General features: G+C 37.5%; 2 protein-coding genes across 2 annotated transcripts; both read left to right on the top strand.

The window, feature by feature from the left end:
- The first annotated feature begins 2515 nt into the window (after positions 1 to 2515).
- Positions 2516 to 2905, top strand: LOC121247968. Its single transcript, XM_041146368.1, has one exon. The coding sequence runs from the start codon at positions 2516 to 2518 to the stop codon at positions 2903 to 2905; it is 390 nt and encodes a 129-aa protein (XP_041002302.1).
- A 2867-nt stretch (positions 2906 to 5772) lies between these two features.
- LOC121261354 (signal peptidase complex catalytic subunit SEC11A) lies at positions 5773 to 18455 on the top strand. Its single transcript, XM_041163687.1, is given in 9 exon segments — positions 5773 to 6057; positions 7210 to 7269; positions 7272 to 7321; positions 7635 to 7706; positions 14873 to 14908; positions 15588 to 15633; positions 15912 to 15999; positions 17727 to 17784; positions 18251 to 18455. Coding segments are annotated over 9 exon segments (540 nt in total). The 5' UTR covers positions 5773 to 5978; the 3' UTR covers positions 18302 to 18455.
- The last annotated feature ends 683 nt before the right edge of the window (positions 18456 to 19138 follow it).

Genomic DNA, 19138 nt, shown 5'->3' with positions numbered 1-19138 from the left:
GCAGCATCTATGCTGGCAACAGAAGTGTATAGAATAACAATAAGCAGCCAATAAGCAGCCCCTCTCACTAGACAGAAACAAGTAAAGCACTCAATTCTAACGTTGGGTAGTTGGATCTACACAATTGCAGTTATCTTCTTCTGTACATTTGGCTTGTTGGCTCCTACAAACTTCTCAACTTGTTGTCCATCTCTATGAAAGAAAAATGTTGGGGAGGCTTTGATAACCCACCAAGAGATGAATTCTCGAGAGACTCAGTGAGCAAGGAACATTTTCCATTAATATACTTGGCGTAATCTAGAATAAAAACACCAGTTACAAGCATTCTGCCACTTGAAACTTAAACTGAAAAACAAAAAACAAAAAAGTACACTCGCAAAGCAAATCAATCACAAGTGTTATGCAATACTCAGTTTGTGTAGTGACTCAAAACAAGTTTCCGTTGAGCAATTGATACACATTGAAAATTTGTTTTACCTACATTATAATTGATGATATTCTTTTAGGTTAGACAAGTGTCACACATTTCTTTCCCATCACTAAGTTTCTTTGGTTGTTGGCAACTGGCATGACTGATGAGGCAACAAGTTTCTATCTAAAAAAAAAAATAGTATACTCGACTATGTGTATACTGTTAGCATAAAAAAACAACCTAATAAGAACTAACTTGACTTTGTTGAATGGTAAAAAAAAAAACCAAAGCATAAGTACAAAAAGTTAAGGAAATCACATAAACTAGGTTTCTAATAAACACAGGAATTTCTTGACAAATCACAGCTTGCCTATTTGCTGAAATATATTGTATTAAACACATTTTAATTTGTCTCAAAGTTGTAACTAAGAGGAAGGCAAAGCCACAAATTAGGAAAAGAGCAGTCACATACAATGTATAATACATTTCATAAAAGTAAAAAAAAAAAAAACATTGATCCCAAAATCAAGCCATAATGTTCATTAACCACTTTAATTTCAAAAAATCTAGTGGATATTTCACTATCGGGGTCCGAATCAGGGCTAGACCGTGGCCATAGTTGGAAGATTAAGCATGAGAGACCTATAATTGTTCTAAATATACGGGCTGTTCATCTTGGCCATTTTGCATTGTTGTTTCAAGAACCGTGCAAATGCACGAGACCATCCACAAATTCAAACCCTTTGCTCTCTTGCCACTCACTCCCCGAGACCAACAAATTCAAACCCAAACATCAACAAAATCAAATCCAAACATCAACAAAATCAAACCCAAACATTAACAAAATCAAACCCAAACATCAACAAATCAGGGCTAGAATCAAAGCTAGGGTTTCGAATCACACCCAAGCAACATCAACAAAATCAACAAAATCAAACCCAAACCAACAAAATCATTATCAAAATCAAGGTAGGGTTTCGAATCTTACCGTGTGCTTAGGAGTGTCGTACTGCCGCTGTGCCGTGCTGGGGAGTGCCGTCGCAGGAGAGAACGTATGCGGGAAGGAATGGTTGTGGGAGAAGAGAAATGGGGAAGAAGAAAAGAAGAGAAAAAAAAATGAGAGGAAGAGAAAGAACGAAGAGATGCAGGAGAGGGAATAAGAGAAGAAGAGAAAAAAAATAGATGAAGAAAACAGGGAAATGAGAGAAAGGAGACGCGGGAGAGGAAGATGAAAGAAGAGAAGAAGAAACGCGAGAGAGGAAGAGGGAAGAAGAAAGAGAAAGGAGACGCTGGAGAGACATACGCGATATTAATAAACAATTAATTTGGAGATGAAATAGTACTTTTCATATTTGAAGAAAAAGATGAATTTACTGTAGCTAATATTTAGAATGAAAAGTGTTTGGCTAATTCAATGTGGGCTAACTATTGATAAAGTTAGTTAAATTTAGAGATAAAATGTTATTTGAAGAAGCCAATGTGGATGCTCTTAGAGCATTCACATAGGGTTCTCCATAAAATTTTCTATAATTTAGTTAAAAAGTACATTTTTTAAAATTTTTTCCTAAATTTTATTCATCTTTTAAAAATCTTCTACATCTCATTCCCTATCCTCATCTTTATTCTATTAAATAATATTTTTCTATTATTTCTTTATTATTTTTTCTCTCACTTCTATTTACAATCTTAACTATTAACTATTTTGTCTTATTATCTTCCTTCTTTTCAAATATCACATTCTACTAAATACCTATACGATTTTGACTACCGAATACAGTATTATTTTTCAAACCGAAATCCATATTATAAAAATAGTATTTTTTTTAATATGTGCATTTTCTAACGGTAACATTTTGAACGCCTACCTCCAACGGTAACATCTTGAACTCCTGCCTCAAACGATAATATTTTTTATTTTTTCTCTAACGGTAACTTTTTTTGTCTTCTCTCAAACGGTAACATTTTTTATCCTATATGTAACGATAACTTTTTCCTCTATAAAAAGCATTTTGCTTGCATTCACATTCCCACAAACTCAAGTCTCATTTCATCTAAAGAACCAAAATTCAAAAGTCTCCCCTGATATCTCACTCCCTTCATCAAATGGCTCGTACCTTCTTTCGCAAATTGCTCACATGCTTATCATCTGAAGATGAGTTGGATGTTGTTCTTAATGACAAGGCCGATGGACAGTCATCGAGGCATCGTGCCAATCGCCAACGCCGTAAGTTTATTTGGCGTGATCATATTCAAAGGCAGGAGGGCCTATTTCGCGATTATTTCGCAGAAAATCCAGTATATCTCTCGAATCTATTTCGAAGGAGATTTCAGATGAGCCGTCCCCTATTTCTCCGTATTCTAAATGAGGTAGAGTCTTACGAGCCGTACTTCAACCAAAGAAGAGATAATGCCGGAAGACTCGGTTTATCTTCTATGCAAAATATAACCACAACACTTAGAATGTTGACGTATGAGGCTTTGTCATCATCATAGTCGAGGGGGTTTAATTTACACAATTTTTTTATCACAATATAACTTTCTCAAACAATGACACAGCAAAAAAGCAATCGAACATAACTGACAAATTCACATATTCACACAAAACAACAACCAAACAACAATTCAAATTACAATAATGCTAAATAAAGAGCATTCCCATAAGGTTCTTTCATATTAAATGTATAAATAAATAGGGCTCAGAATGGTGGAAATATTGACAGCATGAGTAAGCAATGAGTCATTCACATATAATGGCTGCAAAACCCTACCCGAACGTTCATTGCCTTTTATGGAAAGTACCAAAAACTGCAATATAACAATCCGGGTGAGGATTACCCTGCCATATCGATGGGGTCCTATTAACACTTATGAATTAACCGCATCACCATAACACCATCATCACAGCCTAATAACAGCCCCCTCCCCGAGAGATACGAAACATTGCAAAAGACCTAACAAAACAACAAATTAATGAATGGATAACCACAAACAATGATAAATCACATTCCATAACCACAAACTCCACCAAAATGGTCTCAAAACCAATAACCCCACAAATTCCATAACCACTTCATCCACCAAATTCTCCTCAAAACTAATAACCCCACAAATTTCATAACTACAAACTCTACCAAATTCTTCTCAAAACCAATAACCCCATAAATTCCATAACCACAAACTCCATCAAATTCTCCTCAAAATCAAAAACCCCACACATTCTATAACCACAAACTCCACTAAATTTTTCTCAAAACCAAAAACCCCTAAAATCTGTGTGATTTTTTTCTTGAAATTCTTGGCATTTCAACAGTCAACACAGCCAACAGTTAACACAGCAATGAGAGAAACAGAGTAATTAAAAAAAGAAACAGAAAATAATTTTCCATAACTTTCTCGGCAGCCAAACTACTCGAGATAGCCAAAATAATACAGAGAAATCAATGGCAACGCATGTCATAAAAATGAGAATCGGTTTCCTCAACAAAGCCCAAAACCTCAATCTAAACAAGAGTGACTACCGAAAAAAATTGCAAATCAAATAGTAGACGATTTCATGGTGTTTCTCGGTAGCCAAACAGCGAAGAGAGCCAAAATAATACAGAGAAATCAATGGCAACGCAATAATAAAAATGAGAAGCGGTTTCCTCTAACAAAGTCCAAAATCATAAACTGAATCCGAGTGAGAAAAATAAAAACAAAATGCAAATCAGTGAAAGTGAGCCATAACTTTTTCGGTAGTCAAACAACGAAGACATCGCTGAGCCAGAGACAAAGTTGAAGACCTTGTAAGCTTACATTGATCATGGCGTCGGGAGGAAGAAAAATAGGAAGAGAGAAACATAGAAGGAGAGAGATATTCCAAGAAAATGAGAGAAAATGAGAGAAAAGAGAAACGGTTTTGATTTTGAAGAAACCGAAGTAAAAAACTTACAAAAATTGCTGATGGAGGTATGCACTGCGTTCGTTGGTGTTGCGAGGGAGGGGCCAACCGATGGATTGGATTTTCACAGGACGAAGAAGCATCCGAGATGCGGATGTACAGTAGTTCCTCATATATGGAGAACGACTGTAGATACCGTATAAACAAACAACAAAATGGGGATTGGGATGGAGATGATTTTTCTCCAAAATCCTAAAATAATCCCTAAATTATGGGGATGAGGGAGAGATGCAGAACCGGATGGGGATGCTCTTAGGCTTCATTTAGAAATCAAACTCATCTCAATTCATTATTACAATTTTTTCAAATTCCAACATAAAATATAATAAAAAATTCAATTTTTTCAAATTTTAAAATAATAATAATATTAAAAAATAATATTCTAATAATATTTTATCATCTCAACTCAACTCAATTTAACATCCAAACGTAGCCTTAGATTCATCTTAGTTTTGGATGTAAACTTAACAACACTTTAAACTAAAACAAAAAAACAACACTTTGACATATGGAAAATGATTTTATATAAAATTTATTTCTTAGTAATGAATTTTTTTTTAATAAAAGGTACGAAATTTACCCGTCTTAATATTATATATAACACTACTCTTAAAATATTGTAGTTTGAAATCAAACGGATGGACACTCATACTCTTGGAATGCTATTTAACACAACATTTTTTGGCTATCTAACAGCTTTTGTTTGTGTTTTGGAACATTGAAGACTAACATGAGAATTGTATGAAGCGTGTACCTTAAAATTTTATATATATATATATATATATATTTTAAGAAATTTTAGTTTTTCAAGAAACTATATTCAAAATATTATTTGTGAAATACTTGTTTTGACATCGAAATAATATAAGTTGGTGTAGAGTACACTCAATTAAAAAAAAAAAAAATTTTTTAAATTAGTGTAAAATACACTCATTAAAGTGCTTATATAACATAATTTAACTTGTAGGATAATTTTTTAAGTTTTGAATCTTAAAACAACGCCGCTTTGCTTAAGAATAAAATATTTTATTATAATTCTTAATTTTTATATTTTTATTAGAAAATAAAACTATATCTCTTAATTTATACCACTTATTTTTTTCTCTTGCCATGTCACCACAAATATGGTGTCACATGACTTATTAAAAAAATTCAAAAATTTTAAAAAATATATATTCAGAATAAAATGCGTCAAAAACATCAAAATGTGGAGATTAAAATCTTAAAGTTTCTCTCCTCTTTTTTTTTTTTTTTTTAATATATGTTGGTATTTTTAATTTTTTTAATAAATTATGTAAATAAATAAAATGTATAAATTAGGATCCAAGCATTATCCATTCTTTTAATTATATTAAAATCCTAAATATCAAATAACTCTGCCCAGAAAGTTTCTCTCTTTATATATACAGTCGTTTGTTTTTTCTTTTTCTTTTACGAGAGCCGAAGAAAAAAAGTTAAAAGAGTGTGAAACGGCCCTTTGAAGAAGCAGCGGCCAGGGGTTGCGGGTTTGAAGTAGCAGTAGCTCTCCTCTTCGGACAAAAGAAACGGCACTTTGAAGACGCAGCGGCTCTCCTCTCCGGAAAAGAGAAAGAGAAGGCGGAAGAGAGCAAGCGGGAGGGACAAAAAATGGGGTGGATCGGTGAGACAATCGACTCTATCAAATCCCTTCAGATCCGCCAGGTCCTCACCCAGGCCGTCAGTCTCGGTTCGCTCCCTTCTTAGCTCTCTCACTCTCACACACCGCGCGCGCTCGTTTTTGAGTCTTCTATCGAATTTTCTTGATCTCGGTACTGTCTAAGGGGAGAGGGAGAACATGGTTTATGCGTCAATACTCTGTTTGGGTACTTAGAAAATGTGGGAATGGTTAAAAAATTGAAGCTTGGACGTTATATATTTCCTTATTCTCTCTTGTATACGTCGCGTGTATTTGGGATAAGCCTATTTTTATTATCAATAAAATCTTCGTTTATATTTTAAAAATATATATCTCACCGTTTATTGTTTTGACGCTTAACAGAAGAAAAACCTATAATTTACTGAGCCTGATGTGATTCTTATGGCCTCGCTGAATTTGGGAATTTCTATTTTCATGGGAAAGATCGAAATAAAATAATCTACACAAAAGTTTCGTGAATTTCTTCGCAGCTTGATGCACGTTTTGCTTGTACCTTATAATCTATGCCGAGTTATACCACATTGAATGCCAATTACTAAATTTCTAAAGCAATCCGAATTCCTTTATCAATTAGGCTCTTCAACCATGTAACTTGAAGCTAAATTCCTTTGCTATCGTTTCTCCTGGTTTTTAGTTTTTCAAATGTTTTCATTGATAGCCCAACATATGGTAAGTACTCATATTTAGATGTCTTAATATTATCTTCAGTAGAAGAAGCAGCGCAATCCAAGATATCAACTGTCAAGTATGTTTGTTAACCAAAATGTTAAGATTTTATGGAATTGGAATGAGTCTTAGAAAGCTCCAGCAAAATATCATCTAAGCAAATGTATAGATTGAAGTAATGTCGTCTAGGCAAAATGTATTACACTTGGCATGAAACGGATATAGCTTCAAAGTTATTCTTTCTTTCTATCCAATGTAAGACAGTTCTTCAAATATCAGAATCCGTGAGAACTTGTGTTGATAATACCGAGAAGGATGTGTTGTTCTTGAATTGGAAGGGTTGTGATCCAAAATTGCGAGGAAGTTGGTATTTTGCATCTGCTTTAACAATCATATGAAAAACTAATTGAATTGAAAAAGCATTTAAGTGTGATGGTTCCGACTATTTACTTTGAAATATAAATCTGTTCATAAATAGTTATTGTCATTGTTGTAAATGTCATGCTTTTGTCCCAGGCATGATTGTTACATCTGCACTGATAATATGGAAGGCATTAATGTGCATTACTGGCAGTGAATCCCTGTTGTTGTTGTCCTTTCTGGAAGCATGGAACCTGGCTTCAAGAGGGTAAGTTAATCTAATGTGTGGAGACATAATAACTTTTTATCGATTTAAAGTTTTGATGATGTAGTTTTGGTGTGTCTTGGAAGCAATGGTTGGTTCTTTCTCTAGCCAAGTGTCGTCTCAGGATTTTTTTTTCTACGTTAAAAATGCAATGGTGGACAAAGCAATTACATTTATGAGTGTGGTGAATCATATTCTAAACATGTCTCTTCACATGTTCAATCTTGTTTTATACTTATGAAAAAAAAAAAAAAAAAAACATGTTCAATCTTGTTCTCACATTGCTTGACATGCGATAGTCTTATATGATATGTAGGGGGACATCTTGTTCTTGCACATGAGCAAAGATCCTATTCGTGCTGGGGAGATTGTTGTTTTTAATGTTGACGTAAGTTTCTTTTGAAGTTTTATTCTTCATTTTGCTCACTTTGGTTCCTTATGATTTTTTTGTTCAGTTGTTAATAGGCTCTTTTTTGTAAGCACACCAGGTTGGAACAGTTTGCACTTTAATCCCTAGAAATTGTAGCTCAAGTACAACTGCTTTATTTAGAAAGTGAATACTTATAGTGTGCATATTAATGCATGAGATAGGAGCCTGACTAGCAAAGTGGTTGATAGGTGCATAGGATAACCTTTATATTATTCAGTATATGGTTGTCTTGCATAACAATGGGTGGTAGGTTATGGTTTTAGAGAAAACTGGATGCTGGGAATTTCCTAGCAGCAATAGCTTCCAAGCTAGGTTTGTAAGGGTTAATTACTGTAAAACAAATTCAGAAAAGTATACGTTTAGGGGTTTCAAGCTTTGGGAGAAGGGACATAGTTTGGGTTTGAAAGGAAGAAAACGGAAGAATCTGGTGGCTGTTCTAATCTGTGAACAGAATTTTGAGCAACAACGTGAACAGAAGTTAGTGAAGAAGTAAAGGATCATACTAGGACATACATGCATTCTGGAGCAAAATACTTAATTCTGAATTATTCGTGTACAACGGCTCCTATATATAGACTCTAGATCTTTGCTTAGTTTCAACATCTATTGTTATATTTATTTTTTGATCGGTAACTATGAATTCTATTGTTATATAAAAATTAAACGTTTTGTTCGCAACTAAAAAAAATCGACGAATGAGAGGAAATTTCTTTGAGTATTCTCATTTCAACCTTGCAATATATACTGCAATGGGGCTTGTACATTTCATTTTATATTCCACTTATTTCTTCAGCTGGAAAAATCAATCAAGTAATTCATAAGCAAGCATAATATTGTGATGGGACTTTTAAGTTGATCCTACATATTGCACTGCTGTAGAAATTCTGTAAGGTACATGTTGTGGAAAAGGAAAGAGGAATGCTTTGCATGAAAGTATCCTGTTAGTAACCTGATTTCTTTTCATTTATTTAGTATTTCGGTAAAAAGACAAATTTAGAATAAAATTCTTGTTTATTAGACTAATTTTTCTCTCCGTACACTTATCCATGCATATCAATATCCTCACCTCCGGTGCTTCTCGCCGGAGTTGACTCACCCTTTGCCAAGGTTTATTTTTCCTTTTGGTACTTGTTTAGTCTGTTTTGAATATGGAGTACATTAGGCACGTCAAGGTGGAAGCAAAATCTTTTGTTTTCTCGTGGGAGGGGGGTAGTACTATACGTATCACTGAACGTAGTAGAAGATTGGTCACATCCATCGTAGTAAGCAAGGCTTTGGCTACATGGGTGGTCCAGATGGTGGAGGAAGGGTTAGCCTCTCGTCGACGGGATTCTTTCTTTAGGCAAAAGAGGATGGGAAATGGAGTTCTTGCCATTCAAAGGCACGTAAATGCCAGGGGGTGCTTCTTGCACTTGGCAGAACTCGGGTTTGAGAAGAAGAGGGGATCGGTGATGATTCCTGAAGGCTTGAAGGGCAGTGGTTGGGAGGATTTCGCTTACAATCTGGGTAAATTCGCAGGCCACCATTCGAGAAGCCCCCCTATTGCTAGTTTGCATGATTCCATCCTGGAGGAAGAGAGTTTTCCTCCCTCTAACAGAGCTTCATATGCAGCAGCACTGAGTTTGCCGGCAAGGAGTGTTTCTAACACTGTGGCTGACAGGTATCAGGCTATGGGTGAAAGGCTGGGTAGCGTAGGAAATCTTTTTAGCAGACCTATCGCTGTCAAGGGTGATACGGGAGCCTCTGTTGCAGGTCCTATGTTGGGCGACGTAGAAGGAGTGTTGTGGGAGGTCAGAGGCCATTTATCAGGTCTTTCAGAAGAAATCTCTACTCTTATGGGTAAAGTTGATTGGGGCTTAAGTGTGATAATGGGCCAGGGTGGGAAAGAGGCCGCTGGAAAGACTTTTGATCAAGCTTATGAGTTGGGAAAGAGGCCGCTGGATTGGGTTTGCGCAGGAAAGAGGCCTGCGTTGGGTTGGGCCCGCAAGCTGTTCCTTATGAAGAGGCTTGCGTTGGGCCCGCAAACGGGAAGCCCGCGAGGCCCATCTGGTGGCCTAAGGCAAACTCTCGGGCCCGAGCCTCCTCCTCAGGCTCGAGTATCCTAAGCCAGCTGGCGACCTTGCCGACACCACAGAAATTGCCGCCGGTCCTCGTCGACCCTACAGGCACTGTCACCGTCGTCCCTACCGGCACTGACAGGGTGCGACTAAAAGGCACGATGTCAACGGTATCGATAGGGTTGGGTCTAAATGACGCCGCAGGCTGTTCTCAGGACACTAGAGGTTCATCGTTGTCACAGAGAGGGTCGACCTGCCTAGTCGCACCCTTGGGTTGCATCCATGACCTTGTCTCGGCTCGGGAGGAAGATTCTTTGAACCCCGTGGTCGAAGCCCAAGCTGGTCAGAACCCAATCGAAGCCCCTGCGGTTTTGTTGGAGGTGGTAGCTGAGCCACCGGCACCCTCTGGGTTGGTTGCTTCTTCGGATCAGGTTGTTTCTTCGGGACTGGAGATGGTAGAAGAGCCCTGTTTCCTCGAAAATGCTGGCTCTTTGGTTCTGTTTACTGCTAATAGGGATGGGGAGGATGAACCTACTCCACTCTACTCCTTTCATCCCAATGTGTCTGATTGGGTTATCCAAAGAGCGATGGACATTAAGCATATGGTAGGAATTTCTTACTGGAATTTTGAAGTTGAATTTATGGCCCTACTTACCGCTGTAAAGGTTATGAATGCCCAATCCAATTCCGATCAATCCTTGGCTTTGGCTTAAAAAAGGGAAAGAACTCAAAAGGCTAGATTGAGCAATGAAAGAGGATGGAGGTGAGAAGAGCTCTACTCGGGAGCGTAGTAAGGGGGGTAAAATGGTTGTCCCATGAAGCCAAAAATAATATCATGGAACGTGAGGGGGTTGCATGATCCCAATAAGCGGCTCCAAGTTCGAAACTTACTTCGCCAATGGAAAGGGGACATCATATGCTTATAAGAGAATAAGTTGGAAATTACTACTAGACAAGTAGTTCACAGCTTATAGAGAGGTCAACATGTTGGGTGGTCTTACCTATCATCAAAAGGAGCTTTCGGGGGAGTTCTAATTATGTTTGACACAAGGGTGGTGGAAAGGGTGGAGGAGTGTGTGGGTGATTTCTCGGTTGCATGCTCTTTTGTTAATCTAGAAGATGGCTTCAAATGGGCTTTCGTTGGTGTTTACGACCCAAATATTGATTCAGAGAGAAGATTTTTGTGGGAAGAACTGGCGGGAGTCATTAGTTGGTAGGAGCTTCCAAGTTGCATTGGGGGGACTTTAATATATCTCGCTTTCCAAGCGAAAGGTTGGGAGCTTCTCACATCACTCCAGCCATGAGAGATTTTTCTGATTTCATTTCAGAACAGGAGCTCATGGACATTCCACTATCAGGAGGCACGTTTACCTGGTCCAACAACCGTGATTGTCCTTCTTGGTCGAGGATCGATAGATTTTTGCTAACCCCCGATTGGGAGTCACACTTCCCTGATGTAGCTCAAAGAAGATTACCCCACTTATGCTCTGATCACTTTCCCATCATTTTGGATTGTGAAGGCATCCAAGGGGGTAGAAGGTATTTTAAATTTGAGCATATGTGGCTTAAAACTGACGGTTTTGTAGACAGGGTCAGACATTGGTGGACTTCCTATACTTTTCAAGGCTCTCCCAACTTCATTATGGCAAAAAAGTTGAAAGTGCTGAAACAGGACCTGAAGCAGTGGAATGAACAAGTTTTTGGCAATGTGTTTCAGCAGAAGCGCTCTCTTATGGAGGAACTACAGGGTCTGGAAGGCGAGGAGGAGGCCAGAACCCTTTCTAAACTTGATAAAATTCGCAAGAGACAGGTAGTTGCTGATCTTGAAAGGGTTACTCTGATGAAGGAGATTTCTTGGAGACAGAAATCAAGGGTACTCTAGCTTAAGAAGAGGGACAAATGCATGAAATTCTTCCATAGGATGGCTAACTCTCACAGGAGGAACAATGCTATTGACACACTGATGGTAGATGGGGTAGCTTCTTCGGATTAGACTGTTATAAAAAATCACATTGAACAATACTATCAACACTCTTTTTTGAAGAGCATAATTGGAGACCGAGAGTGGATGGTTTGACTTTTTCCACATTAGACCAACAAAGTGCAGGGTGGTTAGAAAGGCCATTTACAGAAGAAGAAGTGAGCAATGTTATTAGAGGTATGGCAAGTGATAAGGCTCCCGGTCCGGACGGGTTTACTTTGGGTTTCTTTCAAGTTTGTTGGGAGGTGGTCAAGGAAGATATTATGTAAGTTTTTCGTGAATTTCATTCTAATGCTAGATTTGAAAAGAGTCTCAATGCCACCTTTTTAGCCCTTATTCCTAAAAAGGTGGGGTCTAGGGATGTGAGAGACTATCGCCCCATTAGTTTTGTGAATGGGATGTACAAGATTTTATCCAAAGTTTTAGCTAATAGACTAAGCTCGGTGGTGGAAAAGCTAATCTCAAAGCCGCAAAATGCTTTTGTCAAAGGTAGACAAATTCTTGACTCGGTACTTATAGCGAATGAAGTCTTGGATGGCCGATTGAAGTCTAGAGAACCCGGGCTACTTTGTAAGTTAGACATGGAGAAAGCATATGATCATGTTAACTGGAAGTTCCTTCTCTACTTACTTGGAAGATGTGGTTTTGGAGGAAAATGGTAGAAATGGGTAGAATTTTGTATCTCTTTAACGAGTTTCTTTATCTTTGTAAATGGATCACCGGTGGGTTTCTTCAACTCCTCTCGTGGTCTAAGACAAGGAGATCCGCTTTCTCCTATTCTTTTCTTATTTGTCATGGAAGCTCTCTGCAAGATGATTGAAGGCCTAGTGGATGGTGGGTTACTCCATGGTTTTTCGGTGGGGAATGGCGTTCTCAACATTTCTCACTTGTTATTTGCCGATGACACGCTTATCTTTTGTGGTGCACACTTTGGTCAAGTCCAAGACTTGAGAGCGCTACTCCTTTGTTTTGCTGTTGTGTTAGGTTTGAGCATTAACCTCGCAAAGTCGGAAATAGTGCCAGTGGGGGCTACCCCAGATGTGGAGATTTTAGCTACTACCTTGGGATGCAAGATATCTTCGCTTCCTATGAAGTATTTTGGCCTACCGTTGGGGGCCTCTTTTAAATCTGAAAGGGTTTGGAATGATGTAGTTGAAAGGGTGGAGCGCAGATTGGCTGCTTGGAAGAGGCTATACCTGTCGAAAGGTGGTAGGTTGACTTTGATTAAAAGCACTCTTTCTAACCTACCCACCTATTTTTTGTCTTTGTTCTCGCACCCCACAAAGGTGGCTAACCGCATTGAGAAGCTACAAAGGGATTTCTTATGGAGTGGATTGGGGGAAGAGTTCAAATTCCACCAGGTTAATTGGTCAACAGTTTGTACCCCAATCTCTGGGGGAGGGTTGGGGATTCGCCACTTGATGAAATTTAATCAAGCTCTTTTGGGTAAGTGGTTGTGGAGGTACCAAAATGAAAGGGAGGCCTTTTGGAAGTCTGTTATAGATTCTCAGTTTGGGAAAGCTTGGGGAGGATGGTGCTCGAATGAGGTACGAGGCACTTATGGTGTGGATTTGTGGAAAAACATAAGGTGCCTTTGGGGGACCTTTCGAGGACATGAACATTTTGTTGTAGGCGATGGTTCGCGTGTCCGTTTTTGGTTTGATATATGGTGTGGTAACCATTGTCTACAAGATACCTTCCCTTCCATCTTTGCGCTTGCTAGAACAAAGGAGGCATCGATTGCCGACCTCCTAGTTTTTTCAAATGGCACCCCTCAATGGAATATTGATTTCATTAGGATAGCCCATGATTGGGAGTTGGAGTCTATTATGGAGTTCTTTGCGGCTTTATATTCCGCAAGTATTCCAGGGGGCTCTAGAGATAAGATGCATTGGAACCATTCTAAGAAAGGTATCTTCTCTGTCAGTTCTTTGTATCAAAACCTCACGAACTCTTGAATGTCTATGTTCCCGTGGAAGAGCATATGTAAGACGAAAGCTCCTTCGAAAGCAGCTTTCTTTGTCTGGACAACATCTTTGGACAAGATTCTCACCACAGATAATTTGAGGAAACAATGGGTTATTGTCCTAGATTGGTGTTGTATGTGTAAGAAGCATGGAGAGTCAGTTGATCATCTGCTTTTACACTGTGAGGTGGCGAAGGTTTTATGAGAAGATTTTTTCTTAAGAGTTGGATTGTCTTGGGTTATGCCTAGTAGATTGGTGGATTTTCTCACAAGCTGGAGAGGACTATATGGAGACTCTCAGGTAGCGGCAATTAGAGATTGGTACCAATATGCATGTGTTGGTGTATTTGGAGGGAGAGAAATGCTAGATGTTTTGATGATCAAGAGAGAACAATAGATGAGCTTAAAGTTTTCTTTTTTAAGTCATTGTTCCAATGGGCGGGGGGGCTACAGTTGGTAATGGACTTAGTGTCCATGATCTTCTTTTTTCTATTGTAACCCCTAGCTAGGCATTTTTTCATGTATACTTCTTGTGTACCTGGGCTATGCCTATTTCTATGAATACAATATCTTTGATTACCTATAAAAAAAAAATTATTATTATTTTTTTATAGAAGGTAAATTTTATCAATACAAATGAAATAGGCATAGCCTGTGTACACAGAAAGTATACAAAAGAACACTTAAATACATTCTAGGATCGATAGATTAAGGACAGGAAATCATGAGCATTGTTTCCATTAAGCACAATGGCTGAAAACCAAAGCAATAATGTGTGTACAAAAAAATTCTGAAGCTCTGCCATTGTGCGCTCCCTATCTTGGAACCACTGCTCATTCCTTTCCGACCAAATACACCACTTAATATACAACGGAATCATCTTCCACACTGCCGCCACTTGAGGACAGCCTTGAATCTCCTTCCAACAAGCTAGTAAATCAACTCTTTTTACAAACATTTATTTTTCGTTGTCTTTTTTCATGCATGGATATTTATGTAACTTATTTTTTGAGTTCTTGTTCATGAGATATGATGCTTTCTTGTTCTGTAAATTCTCCTTTCCTCCCCCTTTCTTATCCGTGTTAATAATTATATATTTCTTGTGTATGTATTTCTTCAGGGTCGTGAGATTCCAATTGTCCATCGTGTTATTAAGGTAAACACATTATGCATGCCTCATACAGCACATTTGATTTTCATGGAATACTGGTACCATAATTACTTTGTGGAAGCTATCTGCACTGTGATTATTCTCCCTATTCACGTGTTTCTAAAAAACTCACTCGATTCCGTTATAGTGTACCTTATCAAAGTGTATGACTCAACAATTCTCCCTATTCACGTTATAATATTATATTACTTCATAAATAAATGTTAGAAGATTATAATAGTGCATTACAAACTAGCCAATAGAAGTGGTCAAATCAATGCTTATGTTTGTCTGCACCTGACCCCCATAGATGTTGATGCTTAAGGGCATGCTATAGTGTGCTTAATTTGACCAATATTTTGACTCAGCATTCTTGGCATTGGTGTAATTTATAGAACGTTCTTAGTGATACCCATTCTCTACAGATGACATGAGGATCTTTTGATCTTATAGGAAGTTCCTACCCTAGAATAGTTCTAAAAGAGATGCCTTGACAGAATTAGTTTTGGCTTGGGGAACAAGATGTGTTGAATGATGATAGAACATGGGACTGTGTTAAGACTACAATTGACAATTTTTTTTCTTTTGGCATTTAATGCCAAATGCCAGAAAGAACTGTTGGGAGTTAATTGAAAGAGATATTTTGCATACTTCTGTTATTACTGAGCTTATGCCTTTTCTTCAGGTCCATGAACGACAAGATACTGGCGAAGTTGATGTCCTCACAAAAGGTGCCAGCTTTTAGAAAATTGAACACTTTCTTTGGAATCTATCGTGTTACTTTGTATTATCTCCCAGTGTCTTAGACGAGGGTTACTTTGATAGGAGGTTGTGCATCATTATCTATGGGCTTGTCGTAGTGTCAAAACTCTTAGTCCTTGCCTTGTGTTTTCTACATATGCTGCATCTGAACATGTTACTTATCGATATTATTATCTTTACTCTACATTTTTGTAGGTCCTCTGCTGTAACGTAATGCTCTTTCTTTGTTATCATTGATTTGTATCAGGAGATAATAATTATGGGGATGACAGGCTTCTGTATGCTCATGGTCAGCTTTGGCTTCAACGACATCACATAATGGGCCGAGCTGTAGGGTATAAACTCTACCAATATCTTCATCTTTAATATTATTGTTAGGCTATGTTTATACCATATTCGGATGGAGAAGTCCTCATTTTACGCAGCCTTGCCAATAACACTGCTTTGCGCATGGACATTTTTTCTGTAATGAACAAGATTTAACTAAATAGAAAGAGACAGAAGGATGGATGGACAACCCTTACAAAACACTTCATTACAACCAACACCCCACTTGAAAATGAATTTAAAAAAAAAAAAAAAGGAGAATGAAGCCAAAAGGCCCAAAACATTGGTGTGGGCCCATGTTCCTTGGTTGGACAAAGGAGGGAACTGCCAAAAAGGAGGTTTTGATGCACCGCAAAAGGATTGTGGTACTGTGGCTGAAAGCCACAAAATGTAATGATCTGTTGTATTCGACATTTCAGGATACTCGGTAGAACTTCCCACCCTCTTGCCCTCTAAATCCTTCGGAAGGAAGCAAGAATTGATTGCTTCCAACAAAAGATAGGATATATTTAATTTCCAGTTAAAAGGGGGAATAAAATGGAGGAGGCAGCCGTGAGGGGTAGTGGGTCATGATGCTCATGCTCTAGTGAAAACTCACTGGCAAAGGCTGTTTTGGAAGTTTTTTTATTTTTTATTTTTTTTATTTTTTATGGTAAACAAGATTTTATTGATCATGAGGATAGGCAAAAGCCCAAGTACACGGGACATATACAAGAGCAATGCCTAGGTGTGATATTCTAGTGTTTTGGAAGATTGGAGGTCCGGAATTCTGAGGGTAGGGCAAATGTTGGCTGGAAGTGGGTGGATCATGTTAGATCTAGCCTCCAAAGACCAGAACAAAAAATAGAAAAAGAACTCAGGAAAAAAGGAAAAAAAAAAAAAACAGAAAAAGATGCAGAAGATAAGGGAGAGGGGAGAGGTAGAGGAATTAGCGGTAGGGAGCTATAGTTTGGTGAGAGCGCTTCTCCCTTTCTTCTGGTAGTTAGCCCCTCTCTTTCTTCTGGCAGTTTTTGAATTGGAGGTGCTGATTGGGGAGGTTATCGAGAGAGGTTCACAGGAAGAAGGGGTTTCATTTAGAGATAGAAACGATTTTTCCAAGAAAGCCTATCTTAGACTACACAAATATCGTCTCTCACCTTCTGCTGTGCGTGGACCCATCATAACACGCCATATATTTTACACTCTCGTAACACTTATGCATGCACCAGAAGGGATATATTTTCAGGGCACTTTAGATGTCTCATGGCTCTGAAATTATCATTTAGTTTTTATTATTTGCTTTCTTTTTTTCCTCTTTGGTGGCAAAATCGTCATCAATAGAACATGCAAGGGCATGATTGCATCCTTCAAATGGTTTAGGAAATGGATTTGTCACCGCATCTGGTGGTAAATGCCAAGACATCATTGTTTGATTAAATTTTTAATGATAATTGCACTTTAGGATAATGAATTTATTGCAAGAAATGTAATCCCTAGGGATTGGCTCAAGTGGTAAAGGCCTTAGGCTTGGGGGTATGCTCCCACCAGGTCTAAGGTTCAAATTCCCTTGGGTGCAAACAATCTCTAGAGTATGATGATGAGCATTAGGGATTGCCACCAGTTCTCATCCATTCTTCTAACAAACATAGCATATTAAACAGGTGAAGAAAAAAAAAACAGCAACTTTTTTTCCTTGAATTAAAAGAATAGATCTTTAGGTGGCTTACATTTTCATTTTCATTTGTGTTGCTTGCAGGTTCCTGCCTTATGTTGGCTGGGTAACAATTATCATGACTGAAAAGCCAATCATCAAGGTTTGATCATGAAACCCTAATTGCTTAGGTTTTGTAACTTTCCACGTATGTTTGACAAAAGGTGTAGACTATTTTTCCTCTTTTTGGCGAGCATCTAATCAGATTTTGTTGGTAACTCTTTGTTCATAGTGGCATCTTTTGAGTTTAATCTCAGAATCGCAAAACTGATACTATTCGAAGTATTGGTTCTTATACATAAAGTGTCAGAATTGGTTAAATTTTAGAATATCAAAACTGTGAAGCAATCGAATTTATTATGAGAAATGATAGTTGCAGTCGTGAGTGCGCAAGCGCCGTGTAATTACTCTGAAAAAAGTGAATAAATACGAGATCCACATGAAAAAATAATAATTTTTAAATAGTAGATCCCACTCTTTTTCAAAGCGATTGCACACTCTACGACTGCATGTAACATTACTCATTTATTATACAGGAAGTAATAACATGTGCCATTTTGCTCTTGCAGTATATTCTTATTGGTGCATTGGGGTTGCTCGTTATAACATCAAAAGATTGAAGAGTGAAGCAAACCGAGTTGTGGGTGATCTCCGATAGAAACTGGAACTGTTGAGCAGCTGCCTAGCCTCTTCTTGAATGTATTGAATCAGAATAGATGGCTTGTTTTTTTGCCTTTTATCTAAATCATTACCCAGAGCGTTGCACTTTGTTTATTTTTAGTTGACCAATGTTCTTTTTAATCTGGTAAACCCTTTTTTTGGGCACTGATAGTGATACCTTTCATAACAATTTAGGAGAAAATAACGCGTGAAATTTGATGTTGTTTACCATTGAAACATTTTAAAGCTAGCAATTTGTTGGGTTAACAAACGTGCAGTTTGGATAGTATGTTTAGATTAGATTAGATGAGATGAGATGAGATGAGAGTTGAAAGATAAATAAAATATTATTATTATTTTAAGATTTAAAAAAATTGAAATATTTATTATATTTTATGTAAAAATTTGATAAAATTATAATGATGATATAAGATGAGATATTTTACTATTCAAACGGGTTCAAAATCTTGCAAATTGTTCAATTTTACTTTACATGAATCGTTGTGACTTGTGGTTAACTCTTTTCTGGCCTAACAGCTATATGGTTTTGACTCAAGTTTTAAAATATTGAAATTCAGTCAAATTAACACTTCTTGTAAGTAACAAAAATAACACCAACTAATTTGAATTGATACGGACTATCAATTCAAATAACACTTCTACATAAAATCTCTAAATAGAGACTACTCATACAAGATCATATAGTTATGCTTAAAAAAATTTTAAAATTACAATAATATTTTTTTTTAAATGATAATTTTTTTTTCTTTTATCCTCAATCATTAATGGTACTGCAT

The sequence above is a fragment of the Juglans microcarpa x Juglans regia genome, chromosome 1D (assembly GCF_004785595.1).
Source record: "Juglans microcarpa x Juglans regia isolate MS1-56 chromosome 1D, Jm3101_v1.0, whole genome shotgun sequence".
In the NCBI taxonomy this organism is placed as follows: Eukaryota; Viridiplantae; Streptophyta; class Magnoliopsida; order Fagales; family Juglandaceae; genus Juglans; species Juglans microcarpa x Juglans regia.
Note: the sequence above shows the minus strand (reverse complement) of the source record. Positions and strands in the feature narration are given on the sequence as shown.

Bases quoted from the DNA above. Each gene is read 5' to 3' on its own strand.
- LOC121247968 (XM_041146368.1), top strand. From the start codon at position 2,516: ATGGCTCGTACCTTCTTTCGCAAATTGCTCACATGCTTATCATCTGAA.